Here is an 18,469-nt window from a genome sequence, read left to right as displayed (position 1 = left end):
AAGGGCCCACGGCGACAACGTTCAGAGCGACAACGCAAACCCGTCCCAGTGGCCCAGAGGTCTCCCCGAGGTCGCTGTCCCCGCCGCACGCAGGTCAACAGACCGCCCTACTCCCCGCGGCGTTCTTGAGCAATTCTTGTTTACTTGTTCTAAAGAGCAGGTGAGGCTGAGAGTGACTGCGCAGCTGGCCAATAGATTTCCAGACAACAAAGTTGATGGGCGGGTTCTTCCAATCAGAGAGTGATAGGGGCGGGACGGCGCGTGCGCAGGACCCTAAACTCTGTACATGCCTGGGGCCCCTGTGCTCTCCATGTTGAGTGTGGCACCTCGGCTCTGTGCTCAGGGCGGAAGTGTCCTCCCGTCTTCTGGTGTCCTGGCTTTCCTGCGTTCCGGAGTGCTCAGGTTTGAGCCTAGGCTCGTCGTTGGAAACGGGTGTCGGTTTCCAGTGAGGTCCCAAAGTGCCACCGCCTGGGTTCTAGAAGGAGCAGTTTGGTTGATACACCTGTTTTTACTTTGTATTTTTAGAAAAGGGCTCATTGTTGTATACCAGGGTGGCCTGGAACCCACAAAGATCTTCCGGCCTCGGCCTTCAGAGTGCAGGCATTAAATTTAAAAGCACCAGAAAATTCTCTGAGTAAACAATGAGTCTGTAGAAACGTTGTGTTCTTACTTTTCCAGTGTATATGGACTGACTCGGAGGGAAGAATCATATTGCTGAAAGTAAATAATACTGAGGGGGAGGGGGGCGGAGCGATGTCGCAGGGGTTTAGAGCATCTAGAGGACCTGGGTTCACAAAGGTCTGTAACTCCAGTCCAAAGGATCCAATGCCAGTCTCTGTGGCCACTGCCCACACATGGTATACAAAAATACATTTGGATAAAAATGATACACATAGCTGGGCGGTGGTGGCACACACCTTTAATCCCAGCACTTGGGAGGCAGAGGCAGGCAGATCTCTGTGAGTTCAAGGCTAGCCTGGTTTACAATAGCTAGTTCCAGGACAGGCTCCAAAGCCACAGAGAAATCCTGTCTCAAAACAAAACAAAACAAAAAGATACACATAAGTGGCTATTCAAAATAAATCATACTCTATGTATCATATAAGCATCTTTTGTCTGAGTTTGACTGGGACTGGAACCTAGGGTATTTTGGAAGCTGGGCTCATTTGCTGAGTGTGTGCCAGGCCTGACTCAGTTCCTTGCACTACTAAAGAAAACCAAACAGACTCAGGTGAACTGGCATTTCCTAGGTGACTCATGTCTACTCAAGCACACACCTGTTTACAAATTTCCACGAGTCTGATTCTTGTGTTTGTGTGTAAAGGAAAATGAGCCCGCTCTGAATAGAATCCATACTCGGTGAGTATAAACTGCCATTCTCCTGGGGGAGGCGAGATCGTGTTGGGATGTATGAGTCTAGGTTCACATGGCATTGAGAACTTGGGGTGGTATTAAAGCAGCTTCCAAAAGTGTAGACTTCAGCACTGCAAAGACAAAAGAACAACCCTGGCCATCCCTTCTTCAACCCTTTGTTGATAAGTAAGAGGCTTGGGTTTCCTCGGGGCAGGCAAACATCTTTCCCTTCCCCCATTGCCACAAGCCAGAAAAGACATTTCCTTTTCTTGTTGTATTTTCTGCAGTTCAGCAACACAAAAAGCCCATTTGGTTTTCTTTCTTTTTTTCTCCTCCTCTGTATGTGTGTGTATGTTCCCTGTTTAGCCCTGGCTGGCCTCAAAGTCAAGAGATCCACCCACTTCTGCCTCCCAAGTGATGGGATTAAAGACACAAGCATCACCATCGCAGGGTCCAAAAAAATAAGTAAATAAGTAAAAAGATAAACAACAAAAGAAAAATCATTTCTTACATATACACAGTAGCATTTGAGTCAGGAAAGCTTCAGCAGGGAAGGCTTACTGTCATAAACACCCAGAAAAACAAGCAGCCCCTCCGTTGTCAGAGAGCAAAGCTACAACTTGAAGATTTTTCTTGTATCTTAGGGCTCAAACTCAGGGTCTTGCAGAGACTGGGAACACTGTATCACCTGGCTACATTCCCTGGAATGTAGAAGGTTTTACTTTGCCTGAAGTTAAGGCAACAATTCATTGCACAAGTCAGGACTCCAGACTGTATTTTCCCGAGCCAGGTGCAGGAGGTGGGTTTTACAGCTAGAGAAAGGCTGGAGAAAGCATCCATCAATAATAGATATAAGCCAGGTGGTGGTCTAGATCTGCCTGCCTCTGCCTCCTGGGAGCTGGACTAAGGGTGTGGGCCACCACACCCAGCTCTTCCTAGTTTTAATCTAAGTTTGGACCTAGATTTTAGCTTGGGTGAGTCCATTCTTTTTCTGTTTACTGGTTTGTTTGTTATCTTTTGAGATAGGGCTACGATGGGTGGGGCTGGGTGATTTACAGTTTTCGTCCAGGAACTCAGGAGGCAGAAGCAGGCTGATCTCTGAGTTCAGAGCTAGTTCCAGGACAGCCAGGGGCAGTCACACAAAGAAACCCTGTCTTCAAAAAACAAAACAACAACAACAAAAATAACCCAAACAAACACAAAGATTTTTTATTTCATATGGATGAATGTTTGCCTGTGTGTATGTATGTGTACCATGTAGGTCCTGATGCCTGAGGAGACCTGAATAGGGGGTCAGATCCCCTAGAGTTACAGTTCAGCCGCCATATGGGTGCTGGGAAGCAAACCCCGGTCTTCATCAAGAGCAGCCTGAGTCCCCCACCAGTCCCATCCTACCTCACCCCTTTTTTGAGACAGGTTCTCACTATGTAAGAACTTGCTACATAGAACAGGCTGCCTCAGACTCACAGAGCTCAGACTGCCTCTCTTCTGGGTGCTGGGATTAAAGGTCTCTGCACCGTGCCCAACTTGGCGTAGAACTTTTGATACTCCTGCTTCAGTTGCCAGGGCGCTAGGATGACATACCTCGTGCCACCAGGCCTGGCTTTCATTTTAATTTTTAGTCTGGCTTCTTGGGTCTCAGGGCAGCAGCTTCATAGGAAACAACCACCCACAAGCAAGCAACAGTGCAAACAAACAAGGACTGGCCCTCCGAGATTTTCCTCAATAATATGCTTTGAATGCTTCCTGTTCCCTTTGAGGTACAAGGCAATCCCTCTGACAAACTGCACGTGAAGAAAGCTGTTTCCAAAGTTAAAGGAAGAGGTCTGGGGTGTAGCACCGACTGAAACGTGTGCTAGACCTAGGCAGCCATGGCTGAGGAGTGGGCAGGTCCAGGCTCTTGCCCAGCAGGAGTCAAGGCAGGGACAGCCCTGTGATAAAAGCCTCTCAGGGGTCAGCTGAGGTGAAAGTATCTGTCAGTGAAGGGACAGCTGAGGTAAAGGTCTCCAGACAGAACCGTCCTCCTGGACTTCCCGAGGCAGATCAGGGCTGGATCAGGCTTGTGCTGGTATTCCAGGACTCTGACGGCTCACATACCAGAGCTCGAGAGGAGAGGTGGTGGGAAAGAAAGGAGGGTTACACATGGGTACCCTGGGAAGTCTAGGGGAGTCATGTCCCCCAAAACTCCATGCTCAGGAAATCAGCGCTACACAAATGGGCTTTTATAGGAAGGGAAAATGGATATACCAAACACTAGGTGGGGGCCATCAACTTTTTGAGGGAACATGTAATTGACCTTAACCTACCCCGACAGACAAGTCTGGAGTTCCTGAGATCTTACTTTTCTTCAAGATTAGTCTAGGAGTATATACTTGTGTTAGTGGCCTCACAGGGCACGCAGGGGAAGGCGCCACAAGATCGGATTCAAGAGAAGTCTCCAGGCATCTTGGGGTTCGTAAATAAAGGCAAGACCTCAAGTAGGCTTTTTTTTTTTTTTTTGAGAATTTAGAGATGTCAAATGACATCAGCCAAGGGAGCAGATCTGGGACACCCACCGGATCATGCGTGGCCAGAGGGGGACCGGTGTCTGCAGGTCTCGGCAACTGTCCAGGCTGCTCACCAGCACTCCCTCCCCCTCTCCCACCCCGCCGCCGGCGCACGCGCAGGACAGACCGTTCCTTGGCCGCAGGCACGCACGCGCACACCCGCCCTGGATTCCGCCACTCCAGTCATGGCGATTGTCGGGGCCGCCCTTGGTCCCGCCCTGGCTGACGTGCCGCGGGTCACCTGACTCAGCTGCGGGCTGAGGAGACACAAGGGAAGTGGCCGTCGCGGGAGCTTGAGCCTCTGATCCCGGACCCCCGCGCCATGCCGTCCGAGAAGACCTTCAAGCAGCGCCGCAGCTTCGGTGCGTGCCGCGCGCGGGGCCCTGGGGTGGGAGATCCGGGCAGTGTCGTAAGGGGCAGCGATCGGGGTCCCGGTGTTGTCGTGAAGGGCGGCGATCGGGGTCCCGGTGGTGTCGTGAGAGGCGGCGATCGGGGTCCCGGCGGTGTCGTGAGGGGCGGCGATCGGGATCCCGGTGGTGTCAGAGGGGCCGGGATGCAGCACGGGCCGCTAGGGTCTCCCTCTTCATCCCCCAGCTTAGCGAGCCCTGCCTGCTCAGTCTCCTGGGTAGCCCAGGCCCGGCTTGTCCCCTTAGTCGTCGGTGGTCTCGGCGTCCCCGCCGGGACTGGGAACGCTACCCGGGTGGCAGAGGGGACCGTAGCCGTGGCGGTCTCGGCTGTGTCCTCAGTGGGGCCCTAGGTCCGGACGCCCCGCAAGCCCCGAGGCAGTACCCAGCCATCTCTGCTCCGCTCCAGCAGTCGCCTGGGGACGTTTGGGTAGGAGAAATAGCCTTTGTCTCATAACGGAAAGTTGACAGCTAGCTTATTTGCTTGTAGTGATCTTTATTCTGGAACAGTCGTCAAGAAAGATGAGGAGTAAGGGGGGGAGGTGGGAAAAGTGAGACGTGCGTATTAGCCAGGACCCGGATCCTCTGTGTGTCTGAGGGGTAAACTCCAAAGCTCCGTCTTTACCTTAGAACGCATTTTAGGTGTTTCCCTAGAGTTTGTCTTCATTTCCCCTACCCCAAGCCGTTCTGAAGAAAGCGAGGGGTCTGATGGCTGCTGCTTCCCTTGCTTTTGACTTTAGTGGTCCTGACTGTGGGCACAGAGTTTAGAGATTTGCCATACAGACGTTGTTTGGAGCGGCCCCTTTGTTGAGGCTAAGATCACTCTTGCATCTCCATTTTAAGGTATTTGGGTTGGTGGAGCTCTGGAGTCTTCTCTGCCTGCATTGAGGGGATGCTAACTGGTTGGATTTAGGACTCACCCCAAACAGACCCTTTGTAGCTAAAGAATTTGGGTGGGGCTTAGGCCAGTGAAGCTCAGGATCCGCCTAGTGGCAGAATCCCATTAGCTTTCTGTCATAAATTTTTGCACTTCCAGTAAGTAGCCATCATCCCCAGTGCTGGAAGGGGCCTAAGACATTCTGGAGGCCAGAAAGACAGGAGGACCAACTTCATTTATACTTTTCTATTTGTTTGTTTGTTTGGTTGGTTAGTTGGTTGGTTTTTCGAGACAGGATTTCTCTGTAGCTTTGGAGCCTGTCCTGGAACTCACTCTGTAGACCAGGCTGGCCTTGAACTCAAAGAAAGTCACGCAACTCAGAGAAACCCTGTCTGGGAAAAACAAGTGAAAACTGATGGAGTGGTTTCAGGGTGCACTCTTCTCAAAAGTGATTACAGCGACCCCCCCCCCACACACACACACAGGGGATGATCCATTTATTTAATAACAAACCTATTTTCCACACACCGCTCATTTTCCTCAGGATGGTCCTGAACACCAGAAAAGTGGACACAGGAGTGATAAATACGCCCTTACAGTTAAAGGACCCGTCTCTTCCAGTACACACTGATGGCCTCTGAGCAGCTGTCTGCTTACAGAGGCCCCAGCATGCCCTTAGTTCCCCACACTTCCAGGTTTGCCCCAGTTCATTTGCCCTGCAGCCAGCTAAAGGCTGAGCACATCCTATGGGCCATCAGTCTTGTACCTTGTTTACTTAAAAAAAAGACAGCTATTAGGTGGGCATGGTGACACACGCCTTTAGTCCCAGCACTCAGGCAGGCAGATCTCTGTGAGCTCCAAGCCAGCTTGGGTCTACAGAGTGAGTTCTGGGACAGCCAAGGCTACACAGAGAAACCCTGTCTCAAAAAAAAAAAAAAAAAAAAAAAAAAAAAAAAAAAAAAACCACTATTCCTGTCTTTCCCTTTGGGGCCTTATTTTGGGACATCGTGGTTTCTGATGGTGTAGCCCTTTGACCTTTTCCTTCTCCGCTTACCGATGATAGCTATTTCTCCTTGAAGAAATCTGACTCTGCTTGAATGTTCCCATCTTTTTTAAAAATTTATGTTTCATGAGTGCTCTATTTGCATGTCTGCCTGCACAACAACAGAGGGCACTGGATCCCACTATAGATGGTTGTGAGCCACCATGCAGTTGCTGGAAATTGAACTTGGGATCTCTGGAAGAGCAGCCAGGGCTTTTAAACACTGAGCCGTCTCTCCAGTCCCCAGATGTTCCCATCTTAACACGTGCTAATTTAGGGTTCTTTGTTAGTAGTGGTTAGCTGGTTATTTTAAATATTGACTGGGCTGACCTTGAATTTACAGAGATCTTCAAGTCTCTTCCTCCCAGTGTTGGGATTAAAGGTGTGAACCACCACGCCTGGTTTTTGTAAAAGAAAGAGCTTGCCCTACTGGGGTTTGGACCCTGTGAGTTAAGCTTTTCTTATTTTATGTGTATGATTCTTTTGCCTACATGTATGTCTGTACCATGTGCATTGCTGGTGCCCGTGGAGGCCAGAAGGGGGAGTCACAGGTGGCCGTAAGCCACATGGGGGTGCTGGGAACTGAACCTGGGTCCTCTTTGAGAGGAGCCAGTGTTCCTCGTAAGCCATTTCTACAGCCCCAGAGTGTGGAATGTATGCTGAGTTCATCGCAGTGACTTACCCTACACTCTGGAGCATTCAGCAGCTATACAATGGAGAGCTCTTCTGGAAAGAGGCAGGAAGCCGGGTATAGATGGTACCATCCCATCTGTGGGGTGACAGGAAAATGTGTGCAGAGAGCTAAGGCAGCTCTTCAGAGTAGAGAAGGGCACAGAGGTTAGCGAAGAGGTGCTGGTCACTTGGCTCTGCAGAGCCCGACATGTGCCAGGCATTAATCTGCCATCAAGCACATCCCCAACCTCTTGAGTTTACTATGAGGAGCAGCTGAATTTGCCTGAATGTTCCTGCAAGAGGAACGAACTACCGGTAGAAATACCAGTTAGGACTCTGTCTTGTCTGTGGAGCCATGTTCCTCATTAGTCTCCGAGTCCCTGCTTAAGGTGATGTTAAGGATTGGCTGGGAACGCAGCCCTGTGGTTGCATTTAACACAGGAGTTATTTCCATGGTCTTTGTTAAAGATGATCAAAAAAATTTGACCCAAGTGCAGTTGGCAGTGCCACAGTTTGTCTCAGTGCGGTGACAGCAGCGTTTGTTCTGGAGCCCTCTCAAGATTTCCACAAAGCTATTTGCATACACCGTGAGTGTTCCCCAAGGCGTCAGAGTTGTTGGGTTTGTTTTGCTTAACGCCACCTCCTCCTTTCATGAATGACGTGTCTCCAGCTGTATGGCCAAGTCCTGGGCACAGAAAGCCTGGTACAAAGTTGAAAATGAAGATAAGACTGGCTCTTTGCCTCCCAGCCTCGTGAGGTAGGGAGGCTGAGGAGGTCAAGGTCATCCTTAGCTATGATGAGTTTGAGGCCAAGCTGTGTAAAGGAGACCCTAGCTCCAGAACCCAACAATGAAACAGATATTCTCAGGAACGTGTTTCATCAGCAGGCGGCTTGGTGTGGTTTTGATTTTGGGGGTGTGTTTTGAGAGAGGGTTTCACATGTAGACCAGGTGCACAGCTGTAATTTCAGCACTGGGAAGACTCGGGCAAGAGGGTCTCCAGTTTGAGGCCAGCCTGGGATATGGAGACCATTTCAGAAAATAGTTAAAACACATCCTGAATAGTGCCAAGGGCTCCCCTCCCTTAACCACAAGTCCTGAGTGAAAATTGCATTAGACTGAAAACTTAACAAGCCTTGACAGGAATGATAGACGTTGTCAGAGGAGACACCCCCTTCTCCCCCAGGATACACAATTAACCTCCTTTGTGTGGCTATACATCTGGCTTCGTAGCTCCATGAAATGAGGGTTTTAACCGCTGAGCTGTGTTGAGCTGCTGTTGGGCCTACTGACCGCCTCAGTGCTCAGTGGTGAGATGCATTCCATCCCTGAAGTCCAGAGAAAGGTGTCCTTGCTGCTCTGCCTTGCCTCAGTCAGGACTGTCACCAGCAGGAACTGGGGCCCCTGATATCACTGTGCCTCTTCCTTTAAAAAAAAATAATAATAAGATTTATTTATTAAATATACAGTATTCTGCCTGCATGTATTTCTTTTGTTTTGTTTTTGTTTTTTTCGAGGCAGGGTTTCTCTGTAGCTTTGGAGCCTGCCCTGGAACTCACTCTGTAGACCAGCCTGGCCTCAAACTCACAGAGATCTGCCTGCCTCTGCCCCCCCACCCCCACCCCCCCACCCCCACCCCCCACCCCCACCCCCCCGTGCTGGGATTAAAGGCGTGCGCCACTACCACCTGACTTATGTTTGTGCACCAGAAGAGGGCACCAGATCTCATATTATAGATGGTTGTGAGTCACCATGTGGTTGCTGGGAATTGAACTCAGGACCTCTGGAAAAGCAGCCAGTGCTCTTAACCTCTGAGCCATCTCTTTAGCTCTGTCTCTTCCTTTCTTGCAGAACAAAGAGTGGAAGATGTCCGGCTCATCCGGGAGCAGCACCCCACCAAGATCCCGGTAGGTTCTTCTGTGACTGTGATTATGCTTCTGGGCAAGAGGGGACCCTGGCCCCACAAGACAGCTCCTCCCACCCCCGCAGGAGCCCTGGGGCTCTCAGGCTCTGTGTGCCCACCTAGCCACGTGCATTTCTTCCTGACCGGAACTTGTTGCTCTTGTGCATGTCAAAGGGGAAAGGGACAGATGGGCTAGAACTTAGCTTTTTTTTTTCCCCTCTGTGATCCCAGGATTGAACCAAGGGCCTGAGCATTGACTACTGAACTCTACTCCAGCCCCCACTGCTAGGGACACAAGGATGGCATATGTCAGTCAGAATCAGTAGTCCTCAGGGTGGTATGGCTGCTTTGTAGATGAAGGGACATGATTCTTGGCCCCTTAACTGAGTGTCTTGCTGATAGACAGCCATCGGTATCCCCCCACCCCCGCTCTGTTCCCTGGTTGCAGACTTTACATAGAGCTGTGAAGTCAGGCATGGACAGACCAGGGTTCAAAGTCGCTCAGTGTTCTATAGCTAGTCCCCACATTTTGGGAGGAATTCTGGTGTCGTGCCTCTGACACAACAGAAGAGGACTTAGCCTCTCGGGTTGTCAGCTGTCCCTGTGTTGGAAGGGAGCCCCAGCACCAGGTCCTGGAGGTGTGCCCCCTGTGTTAGGAGGGAGCCCCAGGGCCACGTCCTGTGGGTGTGTCCCTGTGTAGCTTTCCCACCAACCCCATCATCCCATTCTGGGAAGGGAGGGGACAGAACTGTTGCTGCAGGTGGGGGGAGGTGGGACATGTTCTGCGCTGGTTGGACATGTTCTGCGCTGGTTGGACATTTCCCAGCCTGTCCTTAAATGGGGTGGAGCTTCCTGAGAGTATGCTTCCTGGGCAGAGCCCCGTGAGGAGTGGCTTTTCCTGGAATGAACCCATCCTTCATTTGGAGTGCCTGCCCGACCTGCTTGCAGGAAGCCCAGCTCCCTAAGCCTGCCAGGATTTGCACACGACTTCCTGCAGGGCTGTGGTCTGGGCACAGGATAGCAGCTCCTTCCCACAAGAGCTCCAGAGTCTTTGCAGAGACTCTGCTGCCCATCTATCTGCTCATGACACCAAGCAAGCAAGAGAGCCAGGCTCGGTGCTGCCTAGCTGAGAAAAGGGTGGCCACAATGGCTGGCTCCCAGGCATTTCAGGCTGGAAACCTTGAAGGCAGAGTCCTATTTCAGACCAGCCAGCCACGTCTTCCGCCATGACCTGTATGTACATCTTCCAAATTTGGAGAGTGAAGGAAAAGCAGAAGTTAGGAACTGGAGAGGGAGCCAGGCTTGTTGAGATGATTCTGTCACTATGGGGATTCCCAACAAGGGGCTGGGACCTGCTCAGAGCCAGTCTCAGGACAGTGAGCAAGGAAAGGGGTCGGGGACAGCCCTCTAGTGTTCCCGTGCTTCTGGCCTTCTAGGAGAGTGCCAAGGTCTTTCTTCTATGTTCCTTCACTACCCCGCTGGCGGAGGGTCTGCCTCATGAACCCAGGTATGTGGCACCCACAGCTGGCATTTCCTGGGGATGCCATGCTTCTAAGCAAGCAACAGGATGGAGTTGTTAATCTCGCAGGGATAGGGGTGGCAGCTTGAGACAGTCTCTCGAGGAAGCACATGCAGGTCACATCCAGGGAGCATGTGCAGACAAGTGCTTTCCCTCCAGAAGCACGGGGTCGTGTTCCTCTGTGCCATGCCATGACCAGGCAGGGATTTCTGTTCTCTGGGTGGATGCCCATGGCACTTGGAAACTGTCGTTTCTTAGGTCCATCAACGCTCAAATCTTGTAACAGCTTTTTCTTTAGTTTTGGATTTTAATCCAGATTAGTATTTAATTCAAGGCAGTTCACTGCCTCAGCCTCCAAATACTGGGATTACACATGTGCCACATATCCAAACATAGCTTTTAGAGTTTTTATTATTTTTTTTAATGAAATTATGTATTTGGGGTTTTTTTTGTTGTTGTTGTTTGAGACGGGGTTTCTCTGTAGCTTTGGAGCCTGTCCTGGAACTCACTCTTGTAAACCTGGCTGGCCTCAAACTGACAGAGATTCACCTGCCTCTGCTAAAGGCGTGCACCACCACCGCCCAGCCATATTTGGTTTTCCAAGAAAGAGTTTCTCAGTGTAATAGCCCCGACTATCCTGGAACTCACTCTGTAGACCAGGCTGGCCTCAAACTCAGATCCTCCTGCACCACCATACCCAGCTGCTTTTAACATTTTTTAAAAAAAATATTTTTGGTGAGGGGACAGGACGTGGTGGCTCACGCCTTTAATCCCAACACTAGGGAGGCAGAGAAAGGCAGATCTGTGAGTTCGAGGCCAGCCTGATCTACAGAGCGAGTTCCAGGACAGGCTCCAAAGCTACAGAGAAACCCTGTCTTGAAAAACGAAAACAAACATGTGTATGTTATATGTGTGTGTGTGTTTCTAGTTTAATCTTTTTGGATAGGTGACTCAGTGGCTTCGAGTACTTGTTCTCACAGAGGACCTCATAACCATCTGATCCATAAAACTGTATATATTGCTGGGTATGATGAGGCTCATGGCTGTGATCCTAGCACTTAGGAACTTAGGAGGGTGATGCAGGTGGATAGCCATGTGTTAAAGGCTATCCTGGGCTACAGTGTGAAACTTATTTTTTTAAAAAAACACCCAGGTATGGTGACACACACCTTTAATCCTAGTACAATTTAACAACAAAAAAGGGTGCCTGGTAGCCATTGCATGTCCTGTGTCACAGAGCTGTGAATGAATGCTGGTCACAGGAGTGTCAGAGGGAAGACTAGGTTAGGCCTAACTCTACAGGGCACGTGCTGGCCGCAGCATGGGGAGCATTGTGCCTGCGGCTAAATGTCTTTGGCTTTTGCAGGTGATAATAGAGCGATATAAGGGTGAGAAGCAACTGCCCGTCCTGGACAAAACCAAGTTCCTTGTACCCGATCACGTGAACATGAGCGAGCTCATCAAGATAATTAGGTATTTGGCCACTTCCTGTCTGTTTCCTTGAGTGAGACTTCTCCTTTTCCCATCATGGTGTCAGCCTCCTCCTTCTTCCATGTCCTTGTAAGGCAGGCATGTCCCCTCTGCAGCTGTGAGTGGGGTCTAGCTTGTTTATAACGGTGTCACATCTGAGGGCTATAGGTTGGACACACATACTGGATAGTGGTTCTTTAAAAGATTGCTGCTGGCCCGTCTGAGATCCCCCATCCCAGCAAACAGTCAGGAACACTTGGACAGTGGGCGTTAGTAAGAGAATGTGTAGCAGAGCTGCAGTAACATAAAGTCTGGCCGGTTGTAGATTTTGAATACTGATGGCTATTTGGATGACAGGATGTAACTGGCCTCAGACACAGAACCAGTCCCTGATTCCAACCACCGCCGAGTTCTGTAACACGCTAAGAAGAGGGCTGTGGGCTTGCTTAGTTTTGCCAGATCAGTGGGTTTTTTTAGTGGCCCAAGTTCTACACAGATTGGAGACCTCATTGAGTCTGTCCACTGTCTTATCTCCACAGAAGGCGCTTACAGCTCAACGCCAATCAAGCTTTCTTCCTCCTGGTGAACGGGCACAGCATGGTGAGCGTGTCCACGCCCATCTCTGAAGTGTACGAGAGCGAGAAAGATGAAGACGGCTTTCTGTACATGGTGTATGCCTCCCAGGAGACATTTGGAACAGCACTGGCTGTGTAAGACCAGAACTATGCCTAATGTTTGTTAAGCCCTTACCAAGGAAAAAAGGGACGTTACCAGCCGATGCTGGTCCGCTCACCACTCACAGATCAGAACGTAGGCGCCCACCTAGGGTGTTAGGAACCGTTTGTCAGCCAGAAACTGAGCTCCATGCAAGCGCATTCAGCTTGGAAACTCACCTAAACTAGGCTCTCTTGTGTTCAAACTTTAGAAGTTTAAAAATAAAATACTTTGCATCCTAAGTTGCCAATAAAACAGACCAAGTTATTTTGACACTTTTCTCAGTAGAAATTTAAAATGGAACAGCATCAGGGGCGCAGTCTTCCTGAGAGCTGCCTTCTCTCAAAGGGCTTTCACTCAGCAGTCTGCCTAAGCGGTCCCTTGGCCCAGGCTGTCTAGCGGAGGCCCCCAGCTGCACCATCACGCTCACCCTCAGCAGTGCAGGGAAGCTTCCTCGCTGCTGTCTAGATGCTACCACAGACATTCAAGCACTGCTCAGAGGCCAGCTCCAGCCTTGAACAAGGGGTCACTTGGTCTAGCTTCCTAAGAGGCTGCAAAGTGTTTTTCTTCTGGTTTGGTTTTGTCTGGCCCATACCTGCTTCAGGGAAGGGAGCAAGCAGGTGTGCAGTGTTGGCATTAGGATGCAGCTGTCGAATGGTAGCCTGAACTCTGAAGTTCAATGCACTCCATCTGCACTTGGCTTACAGCTATAAGATAATTTGTTAGTGTATAACTGTCTTTGTAAGGTAGTTCTATCAGACAGCTGTTGAGATTCTCCCACTCCATGTCAGTTCACTAGATGTCAGCTGTGACAACAGCAGCAGGAGATACATGCTCTTGACAGATACCCATGGCCAGTTCCAACTAAAGCAAACCGTTGCTTCCGGCTCCCTGCATGTGGTCCACTGTGACACTCAGACCACCCTTGGTCACTCATGTTGTGATCTGAGAATCTCAGTGCTGCCATGGAGGGAAGCCAACATAGCCACCTCCTACCCTAGCTCCTTACAGTCAGCCCCCGCCCCCGTCCCCGCCCCCCCCCCTGCATGCAGCTGTCCACTTGCTAACTTTCAATCTTTCAATGTTATTTTATTTACATCATGTATATTCTGACTACCTGTCTTGTGTAGGTTGTGTACGTCATTATGTCCCTGGTTTTTATAACTACGGTGCGATCAATAAGGATTCCTGTAATACTGCTTTAAAAATGCTGCTCAGAGGGGCGGCCTTCATTTATAGGACACCTGTACACTTCAATGCGCTAAGTGAATAAAGGCACAACTGAACCTGTCTGAGAGCTGTCTATCTCATGGTGTCAGTGTGGGAACTGGGCCCTGCAGTGTGCTGAAGGGGAGGGCATCTTCCTGTCCTTGGTCAACACCTTGCCACTAGCTCTGGTTTTAAACTCTCTGTATAGCTGACTGATCTGCCAGCTGTCAGGATGATGTCAGTGCTATGCGAACTCACATGATAGCCTTGCCCACTAGGGCACACACACCACAGGGCGACAGCTGCTGGCACTTGGGAGCCAGTGTAAGCAACTTCAGCTTAGAGCAGACAGAGAAGCTGCACTCAGGTTGCAGACACTGTCCAGGTGAAACTGGACAGCTCTGGATCTGAGGTTTTGGTGGCAGATGCCTTCTAGGTGCAGCTCTGCCTCAGCAACCCTCACAACGCAAAACATTGGTCAAGTCAGTCTGGGCAGTGCTGTCGCTGTTCTGGAAAACCACATTCTCAGGGTGTGACTGCCAAAAGATGGTGCAGCTGGAACTTCTTTACCACGTCTATCTGTACTAGGAGGACACTGTTCAAATCTGGGGACCTTGGCAGAAAGTAGGAAAGGGAAGAAGGTGCCTCACTGTCCTGCCTCTGTGACAAAGATCTGGGAACATCAAATACTTGAGTTTTTTAAAATTTTTATTTTCCGTACATTAAATTTACTCATAAAAACAGTCTAAAAATGTACATTTTTCCTTTTTAACAAAGTATAATAAAACATAAAAACCCCAAAAACAGAATACTTGACATTTACAATTCAAAATCAAATTAGCAGAATATTAAATATTTACAAAACTATATCTTTTAAAAATATTTATAAAGTTACATGCAATTTTGTAGAGTTGACAAAAGAATGGCTCAAAAATGGGGAGAATTGTCCTTCATTCCTAAAAAGAAAATATGCCCAATAGAATCTGTGATAGTTTCAGTCTTGGTACCAACACCTCTTCTGTGTGTGCGTGAGAACTGACCTGTGCTGAGGGCTGGGCCACTGCCCCCTTGTGGTAGGACAGCGGCCTGGACGTGGCCGTGCCAGTACAGTATGTGGTTTTTCTGAAATATTGCCAAGTGTTGATTACAGGTGCTGCATTCAGTCAAACTGGGACAGGCCAGCAGCTCGGTTTCTGCACTCCATGGTTTCTTAGGCCACCTGACTCGCTTTATGGAAGTCACCTGCACCTCGGGCACCTTGGAAAGGACGGCTATCCCTGCTCAGGTTCCCCAAGTCTGCCACTGGGGATGAGGTTAAGCAGACAGAGTCCCTGCATCCTTTTAAGACTTTAGCAAGTAATGCCACCCACTAGCTGGCTGTAAAACTAGCGTGTATCAGACCAAATGCCAGGAAGCAGAAAGAGTGACAGGGACAGAGTGAGGAGAGAGACCCAGTTCCCATCAGGCTGTCCCTAAGGGACTGTCATGGCACACATGTAGGCAAAGGTACCGCCATTGCGACTGCCTCTGCACGTGCGTGTAGTACAAGCCAGTCTGACTTGTAGAAAGGACTGGAAGCCTAACTGGAATTCCACACGGAAGCTGCTAACTACTGCATTAACAGGCTGCTATCATCTTTGGGAGATGAGCGTGCCGCTCGTTTCCTAATACTCAACCGTATATATGTTCAACAAGTATTTTGTCTTTACTGTAAGAGCTAGCTCCCATTCCTCAGTGCTCTTCAGAAGTTAGGAGTTTTCAGCATTAAAACACTTTCCAATTGTCACTACCAAGCATGAAATAAAAACTAGAAAGTAAGGTAGAAAATTGAGTAGTTTGCTTAAACAACAAAAAAGGTCACATAGCTGTTTTATCCCAACACTGTGCCCTCCTTCCTATGTTTATCCCACTTCCTACCCTGAGATGTTAACACAGGATCAGAACTGACGCTGCAGCCCCAGGGCCATGCCTACCTGGGTACCACTGCCATCTGACACAGCAGTTTTAGAAAAATGACTGGAAAGGGCTGGTCTGTTCAGGCTGTAACAGTGAAGAAGTTAAGTGCTGGCCATGCTGACGGCCTCTACAGGCTCTGGGAGTGAGCCCTACCTGCAAACATCTGCCCACGCTTCCATGTTGTGCATGTTCCTTTGCGTGATGTAATCCTTGCCGGCTTCACAGAAATGCCACACAAGTTCTTCCAAAGACAACCGGCGGCTTCCAGACACAGACTGCTGTCGTCTGCACAGCTGAGATGGTGCTGGGGCTCGCTCACCTCAGTTGAATGGCACAAGTCATGTGGGAGTTGCCACAGCAGACTGCTGTCTTTCAGGCTAACAGCTGAAAGGGTAACAAGACACTTCCAATCCCTATACTGACCACAAAACAAAAAACTTAAATGATTTTTTTCTTTTGCTATGAGACAGTTTCCAACAATTTCTGTGTTGAAATAGGATTTATTTAAAATATTTCTTTGTTTAAAAAAACCAAAAAATTTAAAAGTTTGGCTTTCAGCACATATCCAGGCCACTGTAATGGCCTTCAGAAATATTAAAATCGTAAACATCAATGAACACTCTAAGTCTTCCTTATTAACACAATGCGACCGATCCCAGTCTGGTGCTCTTTAAGGCAAAGTGTGTCAGTTCTTGTATTGACATCTGTAGTGTTACTGAGTGAGAGATCAACAGAGCATCCCCTAACGCCTCATCACCATCCCCTCAGAACAGATGGGATACTGTGTGCCATGGACAGAACAGAGGTCTATCAATCCTGCATTGCATAGAATCGACAACACTCAAGCCTTCCGTGTGGGTCTCCACGGAGAGAAAGCCCATCTTAGAATATGAAGCCTTGTATCACAGCGCCTCCAGTTATAGGGTATTTTGTGATTTACACTAATTTTGCGTGAGGGTGATTGTCCCATCTGAAGAATGGTCTAAGGACTGAGATTTTCTTCTCCATAAATATGAAGCTGGAAAATCCTTGGCAAGATCTTACCATTAATTTTCTTTTTTAACACCAAAGGCTTCAGCATTTTAAATAACATTATTTGAGCATAAAATTCCCTTTAACCTTGAATGTCTAAGCCCCTCAATGCCTCCGTTGTGGTGGGTAGACAGGTTCATACCCCGTTGAGGAGTGAGGGCCCCCCCCCCCCGTCTGGACCATAACTGGTGAGTGGTTTCGAGGAGTCTTGCGTCTCTCTACTGAAGTTTTCCAGGCGATTTTAACGGAATTAACTATCAACACACAGCCTAATACAAAAGAAGCTGACAGTTTCCAGTCTTTTGTTCATAAATCACAGGCCTGTATTACTGTTGAACTGTCTCAAGTGTGAATTCGTCAGCAGTGAGCTCTGGGGCTGGGGTCTTGGGGAAACCATTTGAGACACGACAACTTGCCAGCTTCCTGAAGAATGAGGACCATCGGTCATAGTCAACTCACAAAGTTGAGTCATTCCCGTGTCCTCAGGAGTTGGTTCTTGTTTGGAGAGAGCAGGCTCAAAGCCACCAATGGGAGGGGTGGTCTCAAGCCTCGGTGACTGGATTCCCTGGGACTTGGACCCTTAGAAACGAAGTTGTCAAGAGTGAGCTATGTCTTATCTACTAATATTGTGTAAATTTGTTTACAGAAAAAAATATTAAAAACCTGGAACTGCTCCAAGTGTCTGCAGAAGGACACCCTGCGACCTTGGGTGTACTAGGCCGAGCAGCCTGCTGGTGCCAACTCCAATGCCCACTGATGGAGTCCCCTACATTGTCGGGTCCCAGAAGAGTCTGCCTCCCAGAATGAAGAGGTCCTTGTCAGGTAGTGCAATCCTTAAGAAGCCAGATGTGAGGCGCCCACTCTAGGAAACAGCAAAATCCAGTTGGCACTTCCTAACCCATAGGGGTCTTGGATCCGACTGGGGGAACTCCACTTGAGAGAACTCCGACCTGCAGTCTTGACTCAGGTCGTGCATAGCTGCCCTGGAATTTGTGTGTGAGCCTAGAAGAACCAGCAATCTTCAGGAGACAAGTCTCCATGCTGCAACAACTGTGTGGTGGCCACATCACTGCTGTGGAGACGTCCACTAGGCAATTCTTATATCAAGCTCCAAACTAGGATTTTGGCAATGAAATCGAGTTTGACGCACTTCTATGCTAGATTCTCTATCCAGTATAGTAAAGTAAAGCACCTTTGGGTTAAAAATAGTAAGCTCCACAGCAACTCGACTTCAGTTCTCCATGGGATTTTCCTTAGGTCTCCATGGCTCCACAGCAACTTGACTTCAGTTCTCTATAGGATTTTTCATGGCTTAATAAAATGTTCTGTTGCCAAAAAAAAAAAAAGGATCAGTCCGTGGAGTCCAGACTTTCTGCTGGAGGGGCATATTTCAACCTAAAAGTTCCTGGAGAGAAAGAAAGACAGAGAGAGAAAGAGAGAGAAGAGGGTGAAGCCTGAGTCAGTTGTAGAAGTGCACACATCACCCACCTGCCCTGAGCTGCCGCTTAGGACTGACAACTGTCATACATAGCTGGCTATCATGGTTTTACAAGACTCTTTGGGGAGAGCATCACAGCTCTCATCACAGCCTTGGATCTCTTTCTCTGAACATGGACCTTGCATCAGAGGCTGGCAGTACACACAGGTGGGCAGGAAAGGCCTGGATTTAGAAGGTGCAGGTCAGCTCTGGGAAGGGAGGCAGCCACCTGTACCACCACTGCATCTCTCAGGTCACAGATTTTGGCTTCTAAAAGCTCTCCAGATGGTGAAGATC

The 18,469-nt window shown here is 49.1% G+C and overlaps 2 protein-coding genes across 3 annotated transcripts in view; one reads left to right on the top strand and one right to left on the bottom strand.

Moving 5' to 3' along the window:
* Positions 1–4,115: 4,115 nt before the first annotated feature.
* Map1lc3b (microtubule associated protein 1 light chain 3 beta) lies at positions 4,116–13,790 on the top strand. Its single transcript, XM_041650438.1, has 4 exons — positions 4,116–4,261; positions 8,744–8,799; positions 11,681–11,787; positions 12,324–13,790. Exons 1-4 carry the CDS (start codon positions 4,222–4,224, stop codon positions 12,496–12,498), a joined length of 378 nt encoding a protein of 125 aa, XP_041506372.1. The 5' UTR covers positions 4,116–4,221; the 3' UTR covers positions 12,499–13,790.
* A 615-nt stretch (positions 13,791–14,405) lies between these two features.
* The window catches only part of Zcchc14 (zinc finger CCHC-type containing 14), a 57,337-nt gene continuing 53,273 nt past the window's right edge, over positions 14,406–18,469 (bottom strand). The window contains exon 13 of one of the 2 annotated variants that reach the window (XM_041649699.1): positions 14,406–18,020. In XM_041649699.1, the coding sequence (XP_041505633.1) occupies positions 18,001–18,020 (20 nt within the window). In that variant the 3' untranslated portion in view covers positions 14,406–18,000. Of the gene's footprint in view, positions 18,101–18,469 lie in introns of both variants that reach the window. The other variant, XM_041649698.1, reaches the window with a different exon arrangement.

Source organism: Microtus oregoni, unplaced genomic scaffold (assembly GCF_018167655.1).
Source record: "Microtus oregoni isolate MIOR12 unplaced genomic scaffold, Mior012 000004F_ref0000308, whole genome shotgun sequence".
Taxonomy (NCBI): domain Eukaryota; kingdom Metazoa; phylum Chordata; class Mammalia; order Rodentia; family Cricetidae; genus Microtus; species Microtus oregoni.
This window is presented reverse-complemented; position numbering and strand designations above follow the sequence as displayed.